The following is a 27,599-nucleotide window of genomic DNA, read 5'->3' on the forward strand; positions in this document are numbered from 1 at the left end:
GGCTTAAAGCTCAACACTTAGAAAACTAAGTTCATAGCATCCGGTCCTATCACTTCATGGCAAAGAGATGGGGAAACAATAGAAACGGTGACAGAATGTGGTCCACTGGAGAAGGGAATGGCAACCACTTCAGTATTCTTGCCTTGAGAACCCCATGAACAGTATGAAAAGGCAAAATGGTAGGATACTGAAAGGGGAAGTCCCCGGGTCGGTAGGTGCCCAATATGCTATTGGAGATCAGTGGAGATATAACTCCAGAAAGAATGAAGGGATGGAGCCAAAGCAAAAACAATACCCAGTTGTGGATGTGACTGGTGATAGACGCAAGGTCCAATGCTGTAAAGAGCAATATTGCATAGGAACCTGGAATGTTAGGTCCATGAATCAAGGCAAATCGGAAGTGGTCAAACAGGAGATGGCAAGATTTAAAGTCAACATTCTAGGAATCAGCGAACTAAAATGGACTGGAATGGGTGAATTTAACTCAGATGACCATTATATCTACTACTGCAGGCAGGAATCCCTTAGAAGAAATGGAGTAGCCATCACGGTCAACAAAAGAGTCCATTTTGGATGCAATCTCAAAAATGACAGAATGATCTCTGTTCGTTTCCAAGGCAAACCATTCAATATCATGGTGATCCAAGCCTATGCCCCAACCAGTAATGATGAAGAAGCTGACGTTGAATGGTTCTATGAAGGCCTACAAGACCTTTTAGAATTAACACCCAAAAAAGATGTCCTTTTCATTATAGGGGACTGGAATGCAAAAGTAGGAAGTCCAGAAACACCTGGAGTAACAGGCAAATTTGGCCTTGGAATACGGAATGAAGCAGGGCAAAGGCTAATAGAGTCTTGCCAAGAAAATGCACTGGTCATAGCAAACACCCTCTTCCAACAACACAAGAGAAGACTCTACACATGGACATCACCAGATGGTCAACACCGAAATCAGATTGATTATATTCTTTGCAGCCAAAGATGGAGAAGCTCTATGCAGTCAGCAAAAAAAGAGACTCAGAGCTGACTGTGGCTCAGACCATGAACTCCTTATTGCCAAACTTAAATTGAAGAAAGTAGGGGAAACCACTAGACCATTCAGGTATGCCCTAAGTCAAATCCCTTATGATTATAGAGTGGGTGTGAGAAATAGATTTAAGGGACTAGATATGATAGACAAGAGTGCCTGATAAACTATGGACAGAGGTTCATGACACTGTAAAGGAAATAGGGATCAAGACCATCCCTATGGAAAAGAAATGCAAAAAAACAAAATGGCTGTCTGAGGAGGCCTTACAAATAGCTGTGAAAAGAAGAGAAGTGAAAAGCAAAGGAGAAAAGGAAAGATATAAGCATCTGAATGCTGAGTTCCAAAGAATAGCAAGAAGAGATAAGAAAGCCTTACTCAGTGATCAATGCAAAGAAATAGAGGAAAACAACAGAATGGGAAAGACTAGAGATCTCTTCAAGAAAATTAGAGATACCAAGGGAACATTTCATGGAAAGATGGGCTCGATAAAGGACAGAAATGGTATGGACCTAACAGAAGCAGAAGATATTAAGAAGAGGTGGCAAGAATACACAGAAGAACTGTACAAAAAAAGAGCTTCATGACCCAGATAATCACGATGGTGTGATCACTCACCTAGAGCCAGACAACCTGGAATGTGAAGTCAAGTGGGCCTTAGAAAGCATCACTATGAACAAAGCTAGTGGAGGTGATGGAATTCCAGTGGAGCTATTTCAAATCCTGAAAGATGATGCTGTGAAAGTGCTGCACTCAATATGCTAGCAAATTTGGAAAACTCAGCAGTGGCCACAGGACTGGAAAAGGTCAGTTTTCATTCCAATCCCAAAGAAAGGCAATGCCAAAGAATGCTCAAACTACCGCACGATTGTGCTCATCTCACACGCTAGTGAAATACTGCTCAAAATTCTCCAAGCCAGGCTTCAGCAGTACGTGAACCATGAACTTCCGGATGTTCAAGCTGGTTTTAGTAAAGGCAGAGGAACCAGAGATCGAATTGCCAACATCCGCTGGATCATCAAAAAAGCAAGAGTTCCAGAAAAGCATCTATTTCTGCTTTATTGACTATGCCAAAGCTTTTGACTGTGTGGATCACAATAAACTGTGGAAGATTCCGAAAGAGATGGGAATACCAGACCACCTGACCTGCCTCTTGAGAAACCTGTATGCAGGTCAGGAAGCAACAGTTAGAAGTGGACATGGAACAACAGACTGGTTCCAAATAGGAAAAGGAGTACATCAAGTCTGTGTATTGTCACCCTGCTTATTTAACTTCTATGCAGAGTACATCATGAGAAACGCTGGGCTGGAAGAAGCACAAGCTGGAATCAAGATTGCCGGGAGAAATATCAATAACCTCAGATATGCAGATGACACCACCCTTATGCAGAAAGAGTAGAGGAACTAAAAAGCCTCTTGATGAAAGTGATAGAGGAGAGTGAAAACGTTGGCTTAAAGCTCAACATTCAGAAAACGAAGATCATGGCATCTGGTCCCATCACTTCATGGGAAATAGACGGGAAAACAGTGGAAACAATATCAGACTTTATTTTTAGGCGCTCCAAAATCACTGCAGATGGTGACTGCAGCCATGAAATTAAAAGACACTTACTCCTTGGAAGGAAAGTTGTGACCAATGTAGATAGTATATTGAAAAGCAGAGATACTACTTTGCCAACAAAGGTCCATCTAGTCAAGGCTATGGTTTTTCCAGTAGTCATGTATGGATGTGAGAGTTGGACTGTGAAGAAAGCTGAGCACTGAAGAATTGATGCTTTTGAACTGTGGTGTTGGAGAAGACTCTCGAGAGTCCCTTGGACTGCAAGGAAATCCAACCAGTCCATTCTAAAGGAGATCAGTCCTGGGTGTTCATTGGAAGGACTGATGCTGAAGCTGAAACTCCAATATTTTGGCCACCTCATGTGAAGAGTTGACTCATTGGAAAAGATCCTGATGCTGGGAGGGATTGGGGGCAGGAGGAAAAGGGAACGAAGCAGGATGAGATGGCTAGATGGAATCACCGACTTGATGGACGTGAGTCTGAGTGAACTCTGGGAGTTGGTGATGGACAGGGAGGCCTGGCGTTCTGTGATTCATGAAGTCGCAAAGAGTCGGACACGACTGAGTGACTGAACTGAACTGAACTGAACTGAGAAACTTTATTTTAGGGGGATCCAAAATGACTGCAAATGGTAACTGCAGCCATGAAGTTAAAAGATGCTTGCTCCTTGGAAGAAAAGCTATGACCTACCTAGACAGCATATTAAAAAGCAGAGACATTACTTGGCCAACAATGATCCATTTAGTCAAAGCTATGGTTTTCCAGTAGTCATGTATGGATGTGAGAGTTGGACTATTAAAAAAGCTGAGTGCCAAAGAATTGATGCTTCTGAACTGTGGTGTTGGAGAAGACTCTTGAGAGTCCCTTGAACTGTAAGGAGATCAAACAAATCAATCCTAAAGGAAATCAGTCGTGAATGTTCATTGGAAGAACTGATGCTGAAGTTGAAGCTCCAATACTTTGTCCACCTGACACGAAAAACAGACTCAATGGAAAAGACTCTGATGCTGGGAAAGATTGAAGGCAGGAGGAAAAGGGGACGACAGAGGATGAGATGGCTGGATGGCATCACCGACTCAATGGACATGAGTTTGAGTAAGCTCTGGGAGTTGGTGATGGACAGGGAAGCCTGGCATGTTGCAGTCCATGGAGTCACAAAGAGTTGGACACGACTGAGCGACAGAACTGAATTGAACTGAATTCTAAATAACAACTAAAATAAGATAATTTTAAGAGTTTGTTCCTCCCCTCATTGCCTCATTTTCAGGAATTAGATATGGTCTAGATAAGGTAATTAGATATATAAAAGTGATTTATACAGTAGAGACACAAAAATGATTTAGACACAGCCCCTACACTTAGGAACTAGAAAGGATGGAAAGAAAAGGAAACTAATATTTGTTCAACACCTACCATACATAGTATGGTGTCTCATTTAATGCTAACAGTAATACCTCAAGATAGTTATTATTTAAACCCTATTATATGTCAGAGGATACTGGGTTACCTTTGTTAGTGTGTGATCTGGAGACAGTTTAAATCCTAGCTCTATTAAACCTATGCTCTAGCTTAACATTAGTTAGAAAATAATGGCAGATTAATGGAATTTTTGGAGAAGACAAGATGGTCTCTTAAATACTTAAGGTAAGGTGAAGGAAACAAAGAAAGAAATTGAAGATAGATTGGAGAAAGAGGTAATTCATAAGGCAAAACCTTAGTGGGAATGAGAGGAGATGGGCTTGAGAACAAATGTAGGATTTGATTCCAAACCAAAATGTCAAATCACACCATGAAACCAAATATAAGAAGGCTAGAATAAGGGACTTCCTTAGTGATCCAGTGCTTAAGACTCTGCCCTTTCAATGCAGGGGACATGGGTTTGATCCCTGGTTAGGAAACTAAGATTCTACATGCCACACAGCACAGCCAAAAATTTTTAAAAGAAGACAAAAATGAGGTATAGGTATAGATTTTAAAAGAAAAGAAATGTGTCTTATGATATGGATAGATGTAGAGTAGGATCAGAAATTGAAAGGAAGTTCTTGTATTAATTTCCTCAGTAAGATATGATGCCATGTTCTTAGAAGGAAGTTTGGAGATGACTAGATCCAAGGAGATTGGCAAAGGTGTGGAATAACTCTTTAGTTTTATAGAGAATGAATTAAAAAAAAAAAAAGAGGAAATGAAGTTGATGAATAGTGTTCTGTAGTTCAACTGATACTAGAGTTTATGAGCTTGCATTCATTTTATATTTTCAAAGACAGGCAGATTTTATCCAGAAGCCTCAGTATAGAAGGTAGCTGTATGACTGACTCATGACTGAAGCGTTGTTTGGGCTCATAGAAAAGTGAGCTATAGAGCTAAAAATGAGAGCTTATAGCTCTGAAAATAAAAGTTATTCTGAGAGCTATTCTTAGCCCTGAGACATGAGCTAAAAGTAAAAGTCGTTCAAGCTACAGATCCTGATGTCTATTCTGCATACGATGAGGATAGAAGGATACTGATAACCTGCATAAAGTGGAGCACTCAAGTGGCTGGATATCCAGAAGAAGCTAAACAGCAGGTGTAGTAGAAATAAACTTCCAGTCAGAAAGGAAGATATTAAGGTTCTGGTGATGTAAAGAACTAAACTGTGACCATCAGAGAGGTAGCATGTGTGAAACAGAAATGAAAGTAACAGGAATTGAAAGTCAAAGAAATGTGAGCCTAGCTGGTAGGATACATTGTCCAGGTGTTTCTTATAATTACTTGAGAATGACAGCAGGAATTGGGATGAAGAAGAAAATCCTCACATAGATGGTCCTCAATTGTTGTTGTTGTTCAGTCACTAAGTCATGTCCGACTTTTTGGCAACCCCAGGGACTGCAGCCCTCCAGGCTTTCTTGTCCTTCACCATCTCCTGTAGTTTGCACAAACTCATGTCCATTGAGTCAGTGATGCCATCCAACCACTTCATCCTCTCTCGCCATGTTCTATTCCTACCCTCAATCTTTCTGAGTATCAGGGTCTTTTCCAATGAGTTGGCTCTTTGCATCAGATGGCCAAAGTATTGAAGCTTCATGATCAGGGTTGCTTTCCCTTAGGATTGATTGGCATCCAAGTCAATCTTTGATCTCCTTGGCATCCAAGGGACTCTCAAGAGTCTTTTTCTCCAGCACTACAGTTGACAGTAACTACAACTTTATAATACATCTTGATAGTTGCTAGTTGTAAGTACTCCAGCTTTATTCTTCTTCAAAATTTCCTTGGCTATTCTCAGCCCTTAAATTTCTGTATAGATTTTAGAAACTGCTTTTTGATTTCCACTCAAAAATTACCTGGGACATTGTATTAAATTTCACTGAATCTAAAGATCAGTTTGGGGAGAAATGGCATCTTAGTGTCAGGGGAGTGTGTAATTTCCTCGGTTGTGTCTCGTCACAAGAAGAATTTGAAGCAATGGACGTTAATGCCCTTGGCGTGTCACAGCTCTCAGACAGACCGTGTTATAGCTCTCGGACAGATCAGTGTTACAGCTCCATGTTACCGCTCAGTTTTATTTAGAAAATAAAAGGAAAATACAGGTGTGAGGGCATACCAACCCAAAAGACGCGAAGAGGAGAGAGAGAGCGCATGCGCACGCGGGAGAGAGAGACCCCCAGGCCCTTTGGCTCCTCTCTTTATATGTTTTTTCTTCCCCCTGGGCCTGCCCTTTGTAAATCGAGCTAGCCAGGAGTGTTATTTGTTCTACCTGAGGTCCTCACTCTGGTCCTTGGACCTTCCTTTGTTCTATTTTCGCGGGCTTTTCTCTTCCTTGTCTTTTAGCCACCACCATTCTGGACTCCATTTTCCTATTCTAACTACTTAACATTAGCAATCCATGAACATGGTATATTAACTTGCATTTATTTAGAACTTATTTTAATTTGTCAGTAATTTTTTTGTAGTCAATAATGTTTTGTATCACATCTTTTGATTGGGTTCTTATGAGGTATTTGATGACTGTTGGTGCTATTATAATTATCTATTTACATGTCATTTTCTATTTATTTTCTGGAATAAAGGTATACAACTGAATTTTTTAGACATTGTGTTCAGTGACCTTATTAAACATACTTTCCAATTCTTTTAGGTTTTCAATATACATGAGTATGCTGTTTGTGAATTATGACTGTCATTTCTTCCTTCCCAATTCACATGCTTTTTCTTTTTCTCTTTTACTGTGTTGGTTAGAGCATCCAAAGCCACATTTAAAACAAGTGGTATCAGCAAATATGTCTTTATTTCATTCTTGATGTCAGGGGGGAACATTAAATAATTTACCTTAGGTATAAGGTAAGTGGAAGTCTTTTTTTTTGGTGGTAAAGTAGCTTAGGCAACTACTGGAGTATTAAGGGAGCTTCCCAAGTGGTCCTAGTGAGAGAGTTAAAACTTAGGCAGTCCAGGGGCCTTTAAGGAGTAGGTGAACTTTCTCACTCAAGCTTTCCTTAAGCCTTGTGCAAAAATGTATCTTGCCCAAGAACTGGCCTTTCTTTAGGAGCTAGTGATGACACAGTCTTACTCAAGGAAATGCTTTTCTTACACTCTATGTTAATGATTCTAATTGTAATAAATCTTGCCTGGGAGCCTGTTCCTCTGCAACAATATATCTCCCCCAGAAGCATGTTGCATAGAACATGTTCCTTTTCGCTAATCTTGTACTGAAGTTATTTCAGGATGTGTGGCTTGGGAAAGGGTCCACTGGAACTTGTAGTCTTGAAGTGTTCTTTTTATCTATTCTCGGCAGCCAGTTGAAAAGTATATAATGCCCTAGCCGCTTGCAGGGCCTTTTGCTGGAGGACTTTTCTATCTTTTCACTTTAATAAAACTTTGCTGCACAAAAGACTGAGACTGTGTCTTTGCCCCTGGAGTGAAATTTTCTCCTTCAGAGACCACAAACTCGACGCCAACCACTGTAAACTATCACTAGTGTTTAAAAAAAAAAAAAAAAAGCCCTGCCAAAGCAAAAGACGCAAGAGATGTGGGTCAGGAAGATCTCCTGGAGGTGGGCATGGTAAGCCACTCCAGTATTCTTGCTTGGAGACACCTATGGATAGAAGAGCCTGTGAGAGGGTTAGGCAGGAAAGCCAGGGGTCTCCAAATGGAGGAAATAGGCTGCAAGTGTCAGACATTTTTAATCTCTTTTAAGCGGCAGGAGGAAACAAACTAGTGTTATATTTTTTCCCCTTCTCTCAGTTCAGTTTAGTTTAGTCGCTCAGTCATGTCCAACTCTTTGCGACCCCATGAACCGCAGCACACCAGGCCTCTCTGTCCATCACCAGCTCCTGGAGTTTACCCATACTCATGTCCATACAAATTTAAAGAGTTTCTCTTAAAATTCTGTGTTGCTACAATGACACCTGGTTCTACCTGAACTTAACTTTTCTCAAGCCTTGAGCTAACCAATGCATTTTTCTTATGGAAATGTTTGTCTCAGGCTATGTTAATGTGCTATGCATTTACCCTAGTCTCTGTCTTCAAGTAGGTTCGCCTAAAGGCTCAGAACCAACTTGACAAACCAGTATGTTATACATTATTCTCTTAATCTATGTTAATGAAACCATATATTTGTATGGAAATCTGCCTATCTTCAAGATTTATGTCAATCGCTTTATGGCCTGGGATGACTCACCTGGTCCAATGTTATCTCAAAATGCATGTTGTGGGTGAGGGGCCTGGTGCCATTCTCTGAGTTTTGACACATTTCCTTGCTCTAATTAGCAGACTGCTAGGCAACCCACTCCAGTACTCTTGCCTGGAAAATCCCATGGATGGAGGAGCCTGGTGGGCTGCAGTCCATGGGGTCGCTAGGAGTCAGACACGACCTCACTTTCACTTCTCACTTTCATGCATTGGAGAAGGAAACGGCAACCCACTCCAGTGTTCTTGCTTAGAGAATCCCAGGGACGCGGGAGCCTGGTGGGCTGCCATCTCTGGGGTCTCACAGAGTTGGATACGACTGAAGCGACTTAGCAGCAGCAGCAGCAGTAGCTATATAACATCTGGCTAAAGACTAGCAGGGGGGCACTCTTTCTGCCCCCTTCTGATGCCTATGTCAGAAGCTTTCTCTATCTCTTTTATACTTTAATATAACTTTATTACACAAAAGCCCTGAGCAATCAAGCCGGTTTGAATTCTTCTCCTCCAGAGGCCAAGAATCCCCGGAGTCTTTCATGGTTCAGCAATAACCTTTCACCTGGAGGGCTACAGTCCATTGAGTTGCAAAGACATGACTGAAGCAACTTAGCAGGCACGCAAGGAGTATTAAGAGAAGAGCTTGTACCAGCATGCTACAAGTAGAACTGGACAGGACGAATAGACTCCCCAGTACTTAACTCCTTATTAGATGACAGTGCTTCCCAGGTGAAGCAGTGGTAAATAATCTTGCTGCCAAAGCAGGAGAAAACAGACAGAACAGGCTCCATCTTGAAAGCAGGACTCCATCTTGGGCCAGACTGTGGACTTTGAGCTATATGCCCAGTATCTATGGAAACGACACACCAACTGGAAAACCAGACCCCCCAGAAGGAAAGCCCCAGGGCTCGTACCTAGACTCTCCTAGTCGCCTAAAATAATACCCTACTTATCTGTGTAACTGAATAGAATCATAAATTCTATTATGCTTATTGGGGTATGATCACAGGCCCATGGATAATTGTCCAGTGTTAACTACCTAGGCTTAAGGCATATGAATCACAGGTTAACTTTGATTGTATCTTTCTTTTTCTTTGTTCCTTTGTGTAAAGTTTTCACAAAAACTGGTCAGAGTCCTTGGCTAAGAGGAGACTCTGCCTTGGGCCCGCTGGTGTAATAGACTGCACTCTACTATCTGCATCGTCCTTCTGAGTGAGTTTGTTTCCCAGAATGCGTGGCTACAACATTTGCTGCATTAGCCGGGAAACTCCTCACTTTGAGGAGACAAGTCCCATTTGGGACTACTCCAAGGCCTTGTGGCTTGAATCTTCTAGAGGAGGGAAGGTGCCTCGCCCTTCTGGAAGGATTCTGCTTCTCAATGCCCAGATCTTTCACATTAGCAGGTGGTGGACGGCAGCAGGGGAACTGAGCGCTCAGGTGAGGAGGAACCCACCCGGCAGAGTGGAAGAGGTGGCCTGATCACCCCCCTGGGAGGGACTAAAAGGAGCGGGACCCACAGGAGCCTGGAATAGGCAGGCGGCGATTGCTTGGTACACAGGTTGACGAGTGTGTTAGGGCTTACGAAGGAAATTTGCGAAGGTCATAGGAGGTGGTGTCCACGCCGTCGTGGGGAAAATTATTACCAAGCAATCGCCAGGGGATTGTTAGGAGAAGAGACTTGGTCTTTGTGTGCTTGTATTCTGCCCTCCCCAAGGAGGTGTCCCATCTGTTGTGAAATTCTTGACCCCCTCGGAATTGTCAGGCCAGAAGGAGGGGGGTACATAAGTGATTACGAATTGGCTTTTCTGGAGACAGCCTGGGACGTGGGATATTTAACACATCTGTGTTTTCATCTGCACCTGATAAAGCCCACTAAAGCAGAATGGACTTTAAAAGTTAAAAGAAACAGTCTTGGACCATGTGGTGTTCTGGTTTGGCCATGCCAACTGGCAGGTGAAAACATGCCAATCCCCCTTCTTCCTCTGGGATCTGGGAGGTAAGGCTCTTCTTACCCCAATTAGGAAGGAGGTGGAATGGCAATTTAAGTGTTTCATTGAGTAGAAATATCAGAAGTACATAGGGTACCAAGAACTTTGTAGACAGAATGAACAGGAAAAGTAGAAGAAGGTCCAAGAAGGTAAGCAAGATGGGAGGAAACTAATCTAAGGCAACTGCATTGGAGTGCACGATTAAAAATTTAAAGAAGAGACTTGGAGGCGACTATGGGATGAAGATGATGCCTAACCACCTCCACATACTCTGTGAGGTCAAATGGGCCCCTATGGAAGTAGGGTGGCCACCAGAGGACACCATGAACTTAAAAATAGTGGAAGCAGTCTACACAGTAGTCACAGGAGAGCTGGGACACCCGGATCAAAATCCATATATTGACTCATGGCTAGGGTTAGCTCAAGACCCTCCTCCTTGGACGAGGTTCTGTATCCAGAAGGGAAAGAGAAAAATATTAATGGCATGAAAATTGACTAATGATAAAAAAGAAGTTCTACAGAATTTGGACGGGGATGACTTGCCCCCTACCCCATACTGGATGATGACATGCCCACTGCCCAGTGCTCCACCAGGATGGGAGGCCGTCTTAATGCCTGATCCAGGGCCAGGTGAAGCTCCTGCAGCAGCTGCTGCTCTTCTGCCAGCTCTCTTGGAGATCGTAGAGCCGCCGTTTCAGCAGGCTCTGATCCCAGCGATGGAGACCTCTGGTCAACGCCCCCAGGATTCCACCTCAGCTGGACCTCCTAGACTGTATCCACCTCTCCCATAAGTACTGATGAGAAGGGGGAAGAAAACACAGAAATTAGACAGAGGCTGCGTTCCGCCAAGGAGTAGGGGGAAAGAAACCCACTACAGATGCCCCTCAGAGAGCTACAACAGCCTCCGGTTCAGGACGCATGGGGCACTACCGTCTGCCTCCTGTAGTCTATTATTACCAACCATTTTTCTCTACGGATATATTAAACTGGCAGAGACACGCTCCACCAAACTCGGGGGAGCCACAAGCCATGATTAGGCTAATAGAGACTATTTTTTGAACCCACTGCCCTACATGGGATGACATAATCCAACTACTAGTCACCCTTTTCAGCACTGAGGAAAAACACAGGATCCTAACTGAGGCCAGAAAATGGTGAAAAGAAATGGCATCTGAGGGTACTGCAAACCCGCAACGGTGGGCAGAACCAGCCACCCCTGATGAAAGGCCCAGTTGGGACTGTAACACAGAGGAAGGGAGGGGCCACCTGGAGAGATATCGCGGCTATTTTACAAGGCCTCAAGAGCGGGGCCCAGAAGCCTATGAGTATAGCAAAACCCTCCAAAGTGATTCAAAGGGAAACTGAGTCACCCTCTGAGTTCTACGACTATGCGAGGCCTATAGACTTTATACGCCAATAGATCCAGAGGCTGCTGGGTCTCAGATGCTGATAAATGCAGCCATTGTGTCTCAAGCACACCCCAAAAATGTCAAATGGGGGCATCAAGTGACTCATGAATTTTTATACATCCCTGAATGCCCAGTATCTTTGTTGGGAAGAGACTTACTGTCTTAATTGGGAGCACAAGTGACCTTTCCCCACCTCGAAAGACTCACTCTTTGAGTGGGCTCAACCAGCTATTTACTCTCCCTCTCGGTAACCCCTCAAGATGAATGGAGGTTGCACCATCTCCTGGAAGGGAAACCGGACTGGCTAAACAGTCAAGAGAGAGAGAGAGAGAGAGAGAGAGAGAGAGAGAGAGTTAACTCAACAATTCCCTGAGGTCTAGGCGGAAGACAACCCCACTAGGCTTGCAAAACAACAAGTCCCAGTAGTAATAGACCTCAAACCTGGCACAATTACATCAGCACTCGCCTTGGGCCTGCCAGACCTTGCTAAGCCATTTACTCTTCACGTGACTGAAAAGGACAGGTGGCTATGGGAGTGTTGCCCCAGACTATGGGGCATGGGACAGACCAGTGGCTTATCTCCCGAAACGGCTGGACAATGTTGCCACTGGGTGGCCGGGATGCTTACGGGCAGTTGCTGCGGTTGCTCTACTAGTCCAGGAGGCAACCAAGCTGACTTTGGGCTAAGATTTGATCGTAAAAGTCCCACATGAGGTCAACACTCTCCTGCGAGGGGACCCCCATAAATGGCTGTTGATATCCTGGATTACTCAGTACCAGGGACTAGTACCCCATGTTACTATTGAGCCTTGTCAGGCTCTGAATCCGGCCACTATCCTTCCTGTGGGAGAAGGTGGGCCCTCACATGATTGCAAGGAAATCCTAGAAGAAGTTTATGCTAGCAGACCTTTCTTGAGAGACCAGCCAATCCCAGACCCAGATTGGGTCCTGGACACCAATGGCACCAGCCTGGTGAAACAAAGACCATGACTTTGGGATATGCAGTAGTCATGGGAGAAACCATTGTTGGGGCTGGCTCTCTGCCATCACACTGGTCCGCTCAATGGGCCGAACTATATGCTCTAATCCGGGCCCTCCAGCTGTCAAAGGGTAAGAAGACCAACATTTACACAGACTCCAGGCATGCTTTTGCCACACTACAGGTACATGGGGCTCTGTATAAGGAGAGAGGCCTTTTGACAGCTAGTGAAAAATATATTAAAAATAAAGAAGAAATTCTGACCCTATTAGATGCCGTCTGAGAACCAGGAAGGGTCGCAGTTATACACTGCCGAGGACATCAAAAAGAGGATGCCTCCCAGGCTCGGGGAAACAGACTGGCAGATAAGACCACTAAACAAGCAGCTGAGGGTTTGGGGGTGACAAGTGAAGCCCCTATTAAAGCTCTCATATTGGCAGAGCTGCCTGAGCTAACACCGGACTCTCCAAAATACGCTGAAGCCCAAAACCAACCAGCCAAAGCGGAAGGGGCCATCGAGACTGAAAAGGGATGGTGGGAATTGCCAAGTGGCAAATTATTGGTACCAGAGGAGCTGGCACCCACTCTGTAAACCAAGCACACCACGCGACCCACCTAGGGCATGATAAACTGGAAGAGCTAATTTGAAAATATTTCTTGGTTCCCCACCTCTCTTCCCTATGCAGGACAGAATCTCAGAACTGCACGGCCTGCTCACAGGTCAAGGCTGCCTCTCGACATGGACAGAAACCTCCAGGGATTCAGCTAAAAGGCACGCTAGCCTTTGAACACCTGGAAGTGGACTTCATTGAAATGAAACCTCACCGACACTACCTTTACCTGCTGGTCATGGCGTGTACGTTCTCGGGATGGGTAGAAGCTTTTCCTACCTGGACTGAAAGAGCATTAGAAGTAGCCTGGTGCCTGCTTAGAGAGATAGTTCCCAGATTTGAATTTCCTACCAGCATTGGATCGGACAAGGGCCCGGCTTTTGTAGCTGATTTAGTACAACAAGTAAGCAAAACTTTAAACATCAAATGGAAACCACACACTGCATATGGGCCCCAGAGTTCTGGGATGGTGGAACGAACCAATTGGACACTTCAAAAGAGACACTCTCCAAGTGGATCATAGAAACTGACTGTTCCTGGGTGGACTGGCTTCCGATGGCTCTGCTCAGACTCAGGATGACCCCACGGTCCCATGGCTATTCTCCATATGAAATTGTGTATGGGAGGCCCCCTCCCATAATAAAACAGATGTCAACAAATTTGCCTCAGGTAAGGGGAGATGAGATTTCACAGCAGATGGAACAACTGGGTAAGGTAATAAATCAGGTAACTAAGTTTGTACAAGAAAGGGTGCAGTTCCCCCTTGGAGAACAGATTCACGAATTTGTGCCCAGAGATCAGGTGTGGGTCAAGGAATGGAAATGGGATGCACTCCTTGGCCCCACATTGGGAGGGTCCATATACTGTTGTTCTAACCACCCCTACGACAGTTAAAGTTGCAGGTGTCACTCCCTGGATCCACTACATGAGGGTGAAGAGAGCATACCACGAAGACCCAGAGGACGCCCAGAGGACTACACAAAAGGACCCCACTGATCCCTGTGAAAACAAGATCATCTTAAAAAAGAAGAGATGAAGCTCTACAATCAACTGCTACTACAAGGACTTGCCACTATCATCTTGGGACTAACCATAATTTCAGCACAAAGAGGGACCTGTGGTATAATTAAAGTTAAATGTTGTGTATATAGCCCTGATTTATCTGGCAATGTACCAGCTGCTTTAGATGACATGAAAAACCAGGTAAAAGCAATGTCAAATGAAGACATTCCTTTCTGGACTTCAGTCCTATCTTGGGTGAAGGGTGATTGGTAGAAAACGATATTTACCATTGTTATAGTTGCCTTGATAGTTCCGCTTTGTGGACCCTTTATTTTACTATGTATTATGAACTTTGTAACCCAAAGGTTGGTGTCGTTCTCCCAAATTGGCAGTCGGAGAGCCAGGGTCCAATATATCCCTATGAATGATGCTCATACTATGAATTAAGAGCATCAAGGAGGGGAATGAAGGAGGAAACGGACAGAACAGGCTCCATCTTGAAAGCAGGACTCCATCTTGGGCCAGACTGTGGGCTTGGAACTACATGCCCACTATTTATGGAAACGACATACCAACTGGAAAACCAGACCCACCAGAAGGAAGAACCCCAGGGCTCATACCTAGACTCTCCCTCGCCTAAAAGAATACCCTAATTATCTGTGTAACCAAATAGAATCATAAATTCTATTATGCTTATTGGGTATGACCACAGGCCTATTGATAATTGCCCATTGTTAACTACCTAGGCTTAAGGCATATGAATCACAGGTTAACTTTAATTGTATCTTTCTTTTCCTTTGTTCAGACTAATTTCAGGGAATTGGGGGAGCTGGGTTTGGGCATATACACTTAGGGTATATAAGGTTTTCACAAAAAATTGGTCGGGGTCCTTGGCTAAGAGGAGACTCTGCCTTGGGCCCGCCGGTGTAATAAACTGCACTCCACAGCTGCATTATCCTCCTGAGTGAGTTTGTTTCCCGGAATGCGTGGCTACAACAGCAAGAAACACTGGTTTGATTCCTAGGTTGGAAAGATTCTCCAATATTCTTGCTTGGAAAATTCCATGGATAGAGGAATCTGGCGGGCTGCATAGAGTTCATGGGGTTGCAAAGAGTTGAATGGGGACTGAGCATGGAGTCATGAGCATGAACAGATTAAAGTACAACATTAAGAAGCAGAGAAGTTAGGAGAAGTTGATTTGTGCTTGAAGAAGAGTAAAAATAATGACTTTATTTTGGGTGAAATTCTTATATTCAACGTAATTACCATCATCATTAGGATCCATATCAAGGAGTGACTGCAATTTAAGAAATTGCAAAAGCAAGAAACTACATAACTGGTCACGACGTTAGTATGTTTAATTAGAAAGTCTGTTTAGATTGCTTTGAAGCTGATTTTTAAAATAACTTACATTCACACGCAGGAAAAAAAAATCGATAATCGTGTGGATTCCTTGAAGACCTTAAAATGGAATCCTAGACAGCACGTTTCTATATAGAGCGGCTATTCCTTTCCTAACCACCGGGTGGCAACCAAGTGCCAATGTCACTGTCTTGTCTGTCCCTACCCTTTTTTAGGCGGGCGCGGCTTCCGGGTCTCTGGGCTTCCGGGCTTCCTGAGCGCGCACGTTGCAGTCTCCGCCGCGCCTGCCGGTCAGCAGTGTGGTCAGCTCCCGCACGTTGGCCGGACTCTGGGGGACCTAGGCCCATGTGGAAGCTGGTCCCCGCCGCGGGCCCTGCCCGAGGTAAGGACAGAAGGTGGAACGCGGGGGCCCGATTTCCCGAGAGCAGCTGCGGCGGGCGAGGGGTTTGCGGAGCGCACTTCCGGTGCGTCGTCGCCTCTTCCGCCGCCTTCCCGCGCTGCCTCGGGTCGCGCGCTGAGAGGCGGCGGGAGCCGGTGCGAAGGCTGCGTGAGGCCCCCGTGAGGGCCCGCGCGGTCTTCCAGGCGGGGGCTGCGGTGCTTGCGAACCCGGCTTTGGCCTGGCGGGTGGGCTAGGCGTGGGGCGCTGGGCCGCTCAGTGACCGCCCGGGTCCTTTCCGTCCGGTCGGCTGCCCCACCTGGCGGCCCCGGCGCGGAGCCGGGCTTCGATGATGCGCTCCATTGAGCCTTGGCCGGTACCCTGTTGTGACAGCTAGTGTTTTCAAGCTTTTGAGGAAACGCCCAGAATACCTTTACAGAGGCTGCAGGACTTGGCGACACTGTTTTGAGCACGTCGTTTATTTTTGTTGGGAGCCACGGAGATGACGTGTCAATGGCAGCTACGGGAAAACAGTTTCGGTTTTGTTTCCGAGCTTTTTTTTTTTTTTACCTTTTTGTCATCAGAACTGAGAAAGTTTTTTGTTTTTTCCTCTTTTGCATTTCTAGCAATGGAAAATGGAAATTGCATGTAAATTGGTTGCCTGGAATGTGTAAGCACTTGTTAGTTGGTACCTAAGCAGGTGTAGCCTGTGATTGGTCTTGCCCTTAGGAAGTTTACATTGTGATTAAAAAAAAAGATCTATGTAGAAGCTAAAAGGACCGGCAGTGTAAGGCAGTATGGAGAGGGCCAAACGAATGGAAAGGAAAATAAATACTGTAATAATACTGTAAGTAATAAATATTATAAAGACTCAAAGATAAGGCGCTTTGTGGATTTGGAGCATTGCAGAGATAGAACAAACTGTGACGGACAAGTTTCCATTAACATTTGTAGCCTATGGCTAGCTTTTTGAGTTCGCGGAAGAAAAATGTCCCTACTGCCAGTGGGTAGCATTCTTAACTTTCAAAGGATCTTGAACTCTTTTCAGAATGTAATGGAAGCTATGGGGTGCCATCCTTCTAGGAAAAATGTGACTAAACCAACCGCAAGTTTTTTGTTGAAAGACTCGACTCTAGGTTAAAAATCTGTTTGACAAAATATAATCTAAGTCTGGTCAAAGGCTTACCTGGACTCTTGTCCAATTTAGCTGCCCTAATCACCCTACCACTCCAGTGGTCCCAGACTAAAGTCTACTAGTCTTCAACATATATGCCGTTCCACCAACAATTTGTGATTTACAAAATTTTTTAATAACTTTGTCCCATTGTTCTAAAAGTTACCTTTAACATAAAAAAATTCCCCAAATTATGCACTTGAACCTGGTTTGGAGTTTTCTTGCAGTGGTCTACATTATTTACTCTTCATCCAATACCATACTTTTTAACTGCTATCACTTTGTGGGATATTTTGCCACCTGGTAGAGAAAGTTCCCCAAATATTTACATTTTTCTGGACAGTTTTTCACATATTTTTCTGACGGAATTTTGAATTTGTTTATCAAGCGCCAAAGAGTATTTTGATTTCATTTAGTAATGCGTTAAATTTATAAGTTAATCTGGGCAAGCACTGACAATTTTCAAAATTATTTTCTCTTTAGAAAGGTGGTGGAGCATTCTGTTTAGATTTGCCTCCTTCAGTGAAGCTTTAATAGAAAACATGTTTGATTTACATAAAGTTGGTTATTAGCATTTAAATAGCGAAATAAAAATATTTAAATTTTGCCATACCTATATCTCCTTACATATTTATGTATATACATGTATATGTATATCTGTAAATTTACTTTTTAAAAAAATTCTCTTAGAACCATACAGACTTTTGACTGGTGTTGAGTACATTGTTGGAAGAAAAAACTGTGGCATTCTAATTGAAGATGATCAGTCCATCAGTCGAAATCATGCTACATTAACCGCTAACTTTTCTGTAACCAACCTGGTAAGTCACTATTTGCTGACAGTAAGGGAATTGAAGTCCCAAAAGACTACCTTGGTATATGTAAGAGAGAGTTTTGGAGACTTTTCATTTTATAGAACTGTTTCCTTTAAATGTTAGCAAAATTAAATGTGTTTTGGCAGTGGTACTGGTGATATTTGTTTATTTTGAGATTTGAAGTTTCTATTTCAGTATTTTACTGTTGGCTTTAGTGATTTAGAAACTCAATGAAGTAGACCACGTTTATATTTACTTGAACATTTACTGAGTGATTTTTGTTGTTGTCATTGTTCAGTTGCTAACTCATGTCTGACTCTTTGCATCCGCATGGACTGCAGCATGCCAGCCTCCCTTGTCTTTCACTGTCTCCCAGAGTTTGCTCAAATTCCTGTCCGTTAACTTAGTGATGCTGTCTAACCATATCATCTTCTCCTGTCCCCTTCTCCTTTTCCTTTCGATCTTTCCCAGCATCAGGGTCTTTTCCAGTGAGTTAGCTCTTCACATCAGGTGGCCAAAGTATTGGAGTTTCAGCATCAGTCCTTCCAATGAATATTCAGGGTTGATTTCCTTTCAGGTTGACTGGTTTGATCTTGCAGTCCAAGGGACTCACAAGAGTCTTCTCCTGCACCATAATTCGAAAGCATCAGTTCTTTGGTGCTCAGCCTTCATTAGGGTCCAACCCTCCCATCCGTTCATGACTACTAGAGAAACCATAGCTCTGACTATGTAGACCTTTGTCGGCAGAGTGATGTCTCTGCTTTGCAATAATACGCTGCCTAGTTCTGTCATACCTTTCCTTCCAAGGAGCAAGCGTCTTAATTTCATGGCTGCAGTCAACATCCACAGTGCTTTTGCAGCCTAAGAAAATAAAGTCTGTCACTGCTTCCACTTTTTCTCCATTTGCCATGAAAGGATGGGTTCAGATGCCATGATCTTAGTTTTTTGAATGTTGAGTTCCAAGCCAGCTTTTTGACTCTCTTCTTTCACCCTCATCAAGAGGCTCTTTAGTTCCTTTTCACATTCTGCCATTAGAGTGGCATCATCTGCATATCTGAGATTGTTGATATTTCTCCTGGCAGTCTTGATTCCAGCTTGTGATTCATCCAGCCTGACATTCTGGATGATGTATTCTGTAGAAGTTAAATAAGCAGGGTGACAGTATACAGCCTTGTACTCCTTTCCCAGTTTTGAACCCGTCAGTTATTCCATGTCTGGTTCTAATGTCTGGTTGTTTTTTGAAACACATACAGGTTTCTCAGGAGATAGGAAGGTGGTGTGGTATTCCCATCTCTCTAACAGTTTCCACAGTTTGTTGTGATCCACATCGTCAAAGGCTTTAACATAATCATTGAAGCAGAGGTAGATGTTTTCCTGGAATTCGCTTGCTTTCTGTATGATCCAGTGAATGTTGGCAGTTTGATCTCTGGTTCCTCTGCCTTTTCTAAACCCAGCTTGTACATATGGGAAGTTCTTGGTTCTTGTACTGCTGAAGCCTAGCTTGAAGGATTTTGACCTTAACCTTACTAGCATTTGAAATGAACACAGTCATATGTTTGAACATTATTTGGCGTTGCCCTTGTTTGGGATTGGAATGAAAATTGACCTTTTCCAGTCTTGTGGCCACTGCTGAGTTCTGCAGATTTGCTGTCACATTGCGTGCAGCACTTTAAAAGCATCATCATTTAGGTTCTTAAAATAACTCGGCTGAAATTCTCTCACCTGCACTAGCTTTGTAGTAATGCTTCCTAAGGCCCCTAGACTTCACATTTCCAGGATATCTGGCTCTAGGTGAATGATCACACCACTGTGGTTATCCAGATCATTAAAACCTTTTTTGTATAGTTTTGTATATTCTTGCCATCTCTTAAAATCTTCTGCTTCTGTTAGGTCCTTAGCATTTCTGCCTTTTATCGTGCTTATCTTTGCATGAAATATTACTTTGATATCTCCAGTTTTCCTGAAGAGATCTCTGGTCTTTCCCATTCTTTTATTTTCCTCTGTTTCTTTGCATTGTTCATTTAAAAAGGCCTTCTTATCTCTCCTTGCTGTTTTCTGGAACTCTGCATACAGTTTGGTATATCATTCCCTTTCTCCTTTGCCTTTTGCTCCTCTTCTTTCCTCAGTTATTTGTAAAGCCTCCTCAGACAATCACTTTGCCTTCTTGCATTTCTTTTTCTTTGGGATGGTTTTGGTTGCTGCCTCCTGTACACTGCTACAAACTTATGTCCTTAGTTCTTCAGGCACTCCATCTACCAGATCTAATCCCTGAATCTATTCATCTCTTTCACTGTATAATCATAAGGAATTTGATTCAGGTCACACCTGAATGGCCTAGTAGTTTTCCCTACTTTCTTCAATTTAAGCCTGAATTTTGCAGTAAGGAGCTCATGATCTGAGCCACAGTAAACTCCAGGTCTTAATTTTTGCTGACTGTATAGATCTTCTCCATCTTTGGCTGCAAAGAATATAATCAGTCCATTTCGGTATTAACCATCTGGTGATGTCCTTGTGTAGAGTCGTCTCTTGTGTTGGAAAATGGAGTTTGGTATAACCAATGTGTTCTCTTGGCAAAACTCTGTTAGCCTTTGCCCTGCTTCATTTTGTACTCCAAGGCCAAATTTGCCTGTTGCCCCAGGTATCTCTGGACTTCCTGTTTTGCATTCCACTCCCCTGTGATGAAAAGGACATCTTTTTTGGGTGTTAATCCTAGAAGGTCTTGTAGATCTTGTAGAACCAGTCAGCTTCCACTTCTTAGGCCTCAGCGGTTGGGGCACAGACTTGTTGTACTCTGATGTTGAATGGTTGCCTTGGAAACAAACTAAAATCATTCTTTCATTTTTGAGATTGCACCCAAATACTGCATTTCAGACTTCTCTTGACTATGATGGCTACTCCATTTTTTCTAAGGGATTCTTGCCCACAGTAGTAGATACATTGGTCATCTGAGTTAAATTTGCCCATTCCCGTCCATTTTAGTTCACTTAGTCCTAAGATGTCCATGTTCACTCTTGCCATCTCCGGCTTAACCACTTCTACTTACCATGATTCATGGGCCTAACATTCCAGGGTCCTATGCAATATTGTTCTTTACAGCATCGGACTTTACTTTCTCTACCAGACACATCCACAACTGAGCATCATTTCTGCTTTGACCCAGCTGCCTCATTCTTTCTGAAGCTGTTAATAATTGCCCTCCTCTCTTCCTCAGTAGCATATCAAACACCTTCCAACTTAAGGGGCTCATCTTCTCAGTCATATCTTTTGCCCTTTTCATGCTGTCCATTGGGTTCTTGTGGCAAGAATACTGGAGCAGTTTGCCATTTCCTCCTCCTCAGTATGTAAGCACTCACATATTGAATGCTTACTGTGTGTCAGTACTGTGCCAAAGCCTGGAAATAGAGCAGTGAATGGACTCTTGACTCCTCCTTTAAAGAGTTATGTAGCCATATGAACACTCTTATTTGCCATATATCTTAGGTTTTCAGAGGGAGAATGATTTGCTTTACTAGGGAAAACAGCTGGTGTATATGCCCCACAGCTCCTTTGAATGACTGAGTTTGTTTTGGTGTGCTATATAATTAAACCAGCCCAAAAAACATATATATATACACATAGAGAGAGAGAGAGAGAGAGAGCTATATAAGAACTGAGCTCATGGTAATGCTTGTGGTAATGAAGAAAGAAAAACCACTATTTTGAGGTAAGACTGTGTATCAGCAAACAGGATCTGTTCAGTAATGTTTAGGTTTTGTGTCTATATTCTTTTAGATTAAAAAAAAAGCATTATTGTTAAAAATCCTAAAGAAAAAATTGTTACTTCAAGTTAAACACTCTAGCCTTTTCTCATTGGCTTGATTTTTTTTTTCTATGTGATTTTGATAATACTTTAAAAAAAACAAAAACCTTAGGAATGAAACTGTCATGTTATATGTGAAACAGTCTATACAAAAGCAGATAGTCCTCAAATTGAGAGGTCAGGAAAATCTCCACTGACCTAGCAAAAATAAAGAAAATATATGTTCTAAGATGAATGATTCTGAAAGTAAGACATTTTTCTCTTAATTGCTAGTTGAGTAATCATTTCTTTGCTTGCAACCAAAACAGTAACTGTGCTATGTACTCTGTTGGGAGGTTATCGCCTATTCCAAAAGTTACCAACCTTTTCTTTGAAACCTTTGCCCCTAGGAATAGTATTTATGCAGTAGTAAGAGATTTTAAATTATTTATTGATCTTTTTTTTTTTTTTTAGAGCCAAACAGATGAAATTCCTGTATTGACAATAAAAGATAATTCTAAGTATGGTACCTTTGTTAATGAGGAGAAAATGCAGAATGGTCTTTCTCAAATTTTGAAGTCAGGGGATAGAGTTACCTTTGGAGTGTTTGAAAGTAAATTCAGGTAAGAATTTTGAAATTGATATTAAAATGGACAACTTTATTTTGGCCCAATCAAATTCTAAAGGAAAAGGATATTTATAAATAATAAATTGGAACTAGTCTATTTCGATCCTACTTAGCATAGTAGGATAGTAGTGAACTTCGCACTGTATGTGGTTAGTGCATTTTGTTCACCATACAGAACTGACAAAGAGTGAATGAGACTTAGAGTGGGCCCTGAGAATCTTGATGGAGCTACTTTTGATTGATTCTGCGTAGGTCAAAGTGTAATGTTAAGCTTTTGATCTTTGGGGTTTTTTTAATTGCAACTTAAGACTGATAGTTTTGTTGGAGCTAAGTTGTAATGTATAGTAATATGTAAAATCAAAATAACAGTGTGTGATGTGAGCTTGAGTTTACTATACAATAAATTTATGTAACATTTTTATTTACAGAGTAGAGTATGAACCTTTGGTTGCATGCTCTTCTTGTTTAGATGTCTCTGGGAAAACTGCTTTAAGTCATGCCATATTGCAACTTGGAGGACTTACTGTAAACAATTGGACAGAGGAATGTACTCATCTTGTCATGGTATCAGTTAAAGTTACCATTAAAGTAAGTTCAGTGCATTGTGATTATGTTAAAGTAAGTTCTGTGAATTTAAGTTTTTTCATTTACCCATTATACAAAAATGTTTTAAAAGTCATTTACTTTAAAACTATCCGAACTGTTGGCTGTAGATATGTATATGCCAAACAACCCCATACCTCCCATATAGGCTAAGAATGGTTTTTCAGAAACACTGTTTATTATCTAAAGCAAGCAAAAAGCACATGAAATTATATTTCAGATTTTGATTTAGCATTTAAATGACTTATGTAGTCCTTTCACCAAGAAATGTTTTCAGTCTAAAAGCAAAGCATTTAGAGATCAACTGTCCATCTTCAAAGTCGGCAGTCTATGTCTTTTCTTCCTCTAGTCTGTGATATATCTCACTGTTTCATGCTCTTTTGTTTAATTTTTATTTGGCTTTAGGCCCTAATCATGAAAACTTTTTTTTATAGTTTAATATTACTTTAATGTATTGTCACAATCTAGAGATATGTAGATATAAGCCTTTAGAAGATGCTATTTGTTAAAACAGTGGTATATTTTGGTATGTTTTCAGATTTTGCATCTTCATCAGATTTGGTTAATCCGAAGCTAATTGAAGAATGAGTTTGGGAGGTGATTCGTCTCCTTTCAACAGTTTGACTATAGATAATCTGAGATTGTTTTAGGCTTATATCTATGGTGAAAAGCAGCAAAAATTTAGCTTCCTTTATTAGATGATACAAAAATCCTTTGCTATATAATTAATTAAATTAGAATATGTGTGTTATAGCTAAATAGGTGTCATAGAGAAAGAAAGCCTTGCTGTTCAGATTGAACCTCATGTTAAACTTGTGTTTTGGTGGGGTTTTCTCTGATCAGAGATTGTTTCATCTTTGTAAGTTTATGAAATTGATTTATAAATTCAACAGAGTGATTAGCTTCTTGAGTACTAATTTATGGTAATAAACCCAGATAATAGATTCATAATTCAGAATGTCCATTTATTAATTTACAGTAGAGACACACCTTTATAGTGACCAGAATATTTACATATGGCTCCAGCATAGTCACCTTAAAGATACCAAGGTCCGTGAGAAATGAAGTAGGTAATCAAGCCCTTGCTTGGTGGATATAAAGTAAGAGCAAAGGCAGTTAGGTGGTTTTGAAAGATACTTGACAGACTGGGAAACCAGCTTCCATTTATCATAGTACATACTGTTCCAATGACTGGGATGTTAATGACCATCAGTCCCTGGATATTAGATAGTACTGTGTATATTCCAGCAAAGGTTTGTAGAGCAATACTCCTTTTTCAATATTCTGATCAATCATGTGCCAAAAAGAAATTTGTCACTGTATTTATTTTTTTTTGTAAAATGTCCCCCACTACAGGTTAGTTTATATTTTTAAAATCATTGAATGTTAGAACCAAAAGGGAACGTAAACATTCAGTTCAGCTTTTATTTTCTAAAGAGGAAACTGAGGCTTGGAGCAACTAAATCCTTTGCCCAAGATCACATGTATTGGAGCTTAGTCAGTCCAGTGTTGAATTGCTCATTACTGCTTCATGCAAGAAGTCAATTATTTCATTCATATTTGAGATTCATAACTTTCAGATTCCATTCTTGAGAGGTACCCTAAATTGCTTGCTCACATTTAGGTAATTCCCCATGTTTATTAGAAGCACACTTACAAGCTCTTTAGCTGGATTATTTCTTAGAATTATGCTGAATCTTCTTTATTTTCATTGCCAGTGGTGATATCTTTTAATCTTTCTCAAACTGTGGAGATAACTTATTTGAGGCTTATGGCTTGATTCACCTGCTAGGTGAAGTTTCTTCCTCTACTCCACCTGTGTATACTTACTTTGAGCTTTTTGTTCAACACCAGGTATTCCTTTATATACTTTCTTAAAAAGACTGCTGCTGCTGCTAAGTTGCTTCAGTCGTGTCCAACTCTGTGCGACCCCATAGATGGCAGCCCACCAGGCCCCTCTGTCCCTGGGATTCTCCAGGCAAGAATACTGTAGTGGTTGCTATTTCCTTTTGCATTAAAAAGACTGTTCCATAATTATTAATATAATCAGTTTGAAAGGCAATTAGGCTGAAAGATCTATCTCATGTTTATCTCTTGATACTGTCTTCTTTAGGGTAGATGTTACATTTCCTTAATTCTAAGATATACATTTTAATGTTTTTGTAATTGGTATACATTTTTAAATCGACTTGTATTTTGTTATGTTGTTCGGCCCCGCCTCCAGCAGTTTTTATATCAGTACTGTAATTTGTGACTTCTTTTTTTTTCACCTTTAATAGTGATTGTTTATTGATACTTGAATTTGCCCATATGTTATGTTTGTTATTTCACTGGTCTTACTGCTTTTTTAGCATATAGACCTTTGTTTTGTAGGGATCTTAACTTACATGAATTTTGGTTACCACAGTTTATTTTTAATTTTTGTATTTATTGGAATATAGTTGATTTCACAATGTTGTGTTAGTTTCAGTTGTACAGCAGAGTGATTCGGTTATACATATACATATATCTATTATTTTTCAAATTCTTTTCCCATTTAGGTTACTACAGATTATTGAACAGAGTCCCTTGTGCTATACAGTAGGTTATCTATTTTCAATATAGCAGTGTGTTTATGTCAGCCCCAAACTCCCAGTCTGTTCCCCCTCATATATTGTAATTGGTAGCTTCTTATAATCAAGTGATTTTATAGGGATTTGTACACTAAAACTAAGGCATGACCCAGAACTGACTTCTGTTTTATAGATTGTGTCTCCGTTATAAATTTAAAGCGACGCAAGGAAAAATAGAACTTAAAAAAAACTAGGGTATGAGTATATGTATTCACATGTTTTCTTCTTTTTAGACAATATGTGCACTCATTTGTGGGCGTCCGATTGTAAAACCAGAATATTTTACTGAATTTCTTAAAGCAGTTCAGTCCAAGAAACAACTTCCAGAAATTGAAAGGTATATTGTGTATTTGAAATATAACAAAATATGACGTATAAAATATGATTGCACTGACTTGATTTAGGTTAATACCCTCTTTCTTGATTATATCAGGATGTAACGTTACAGTTCAGCATTATTAATGAAATTTTTTTGTTAGTATCTGCAGAAAGTTTCCCAAGCAATTCTTTGTTGATTGTTCTTTATCTTGGTGAAGCAGATATGACATGTGTGCCAACATTTAAAGAAAAATAGTGAAGGATAGTAATGACCCCGAGGTAGTACCAGTGGGCACACATGCTGGTGCCAGGCATCGTGCACGCAGGGCACCTGGAATTGTGAGGTGCCACAGCCCTGTTACAGAGCTGGAGTCTTGGACCAGAATATGAACAGTGCTGTGGCCTTAGAAATTGAGCTTATTACCTTCTTTGAAAAATGAGGCTAGTACCTGTCCTACTCAATGTTTTAAGTATTTTGTATTATTAGTATTATTTATTTTAACTACTGGTATACACTAAGTCTGAGCTTACTGAATTGTAATAGGTGCTTAATAAAAGAAATGTAACTAATTGCAATATCTGGAAAGATTCATAATAGCTTTTTTATTTACGTAATTTTTTGGATGCTGTGCTAAATTTGAAAACCACCAGACTAAGGATCTGTCTACTGTATCTACTGCATTAATCACATCTGCAGTAACATAAATGGTGGTTTGGTAGGAAGATACTTGTGATTTTTCTTTTCAGATTGCATGGTTAGAATACTGGTCACTATAAAATGGTGAATGTTTTTAGTCAACATAAGAACATACTTAAAATGTATGTCAGTAGCTTATTGTCTAAACGACCTAACAGATTTGAAGAAGTTTAAAAAAAAAAATCTAAAATTCTATGTAAATTAAGTATTTTACTACGAATTTAAATTAAGCATTAACTCAGTTCAGTTCAGTTACTCAGTCGTGTCCGGCTCTTTGCGACCCCATGGACTGCAGCATGCCAGCCCTCCCTATCCATCACCAACTCCCAGAGTTTCGTCAAACTCATACCAGTTGAGTCGGTGATGCCATCCCACTATCTCATCCTCTGTCGTCCCCTTCTCCTCCTGCCTTCAATCTTTCCCAACATCAGGGTCTTTTCGAATGAGTCAGCTCTTTGCATTAGGTGGCCAAAGTATTGGAGTTTCAGCTACAGCGTCAGTCCTTCCAGTGAATATTCAGGACTGATTTCCTTTAGGATGGACTGATCTCCTTGCAGTCCAAGGGACTCTCAAGAGTCTTCTCCAACACCAATTCAAAAGCATCAGTTCTTCGGCGCTCAGCTTTCTTTATAGTCCCATCTCTCACATCCATACATGATAACTGGAAAAACCAGACAGACCTTTGTTGGCAAAGTAATGTCTCTGCTTTTTAATAGGCTGTCTAGGTTGGTCATAACTTTCCTTCCAAGGAGTAAGCGTCTTTTAATTTCATGGCTGCAGTCACCATCTGCAGTGATTTTGGAGCCCCCCAAAATAAAGTCTGACAGTTTTTCCACTGTATCCCCATCTATTTCCCTTGAAGTGATGCGACTAGATGCCGTGATCTTTGTTTTCTGAATGTTGAGCTTTAAGCCAACTTTTTCACTCTCCTCTTTCACTTTCATCAAGAGGCTCTTTAGTTCTTCTTCACTTTCTGCTATAAGGGTGGTATCATCTGCATATCTGAG

General features: G+C 41.5%; 1 protein-coding gene across 3 annotated transcripts in view; it reads left to right on the top strand.

The window, feature by feature from the left end:
* The first annotated feature begins 15,827 nt into the window (after nt 1-15,827).
* NBN (nibrin) overlaps nt 15,828-27,599 on the top strand; it is a 55,611-nt gene continuing 43,839 nt past the window's right edge. The window contains exons 1-5 of one of the 3 annotated variants that reach the window (NM_001075837.2): nt 15,828-15,973; nt 17,832-17,962; nt 22,209-22,357; nt 22,791-22,950; nt 25,811-25,914. In NM_001075837.2, the coding sequence (NP_001069305.2) occupies nt 15,937-15,973; nt 17,832-17,962; nt 22,209-22,357; nt 22,791-22,950; nt 25,811-25,914 (581 nt within the window). In that variant the 5' untranslated portion in view covers nt 15,828-15,936. Of the gene's footprint in view, nt 15,974-16,062; nt 16,815-17,831; nt 17,963-22,208; nt 22,358-22,790; nt 22,951-25,810; nt 25,915-27,599 lie in introns of those variants that run through there. The other 2 variants (XM_059893256.1, XM_010812215.4) reach the window with 2 other exon arrangements.

This window comes from Bos taurus, chromosome 14, assembly GCF_002263795.3.
Source record: "Bos taurus isolate L1 Dominette 01449 registration number 42190680 breed Hereford chromosome 14, ARS-UCD2.0, whole genome shotgun sequence".
In the NCBI taxonomy this organism is placed as follows: Eukaryota; Metazoa; Chordata; class Mammalia; order Artiodactyla; family Bovidae; genus Bos; species Bos taurus.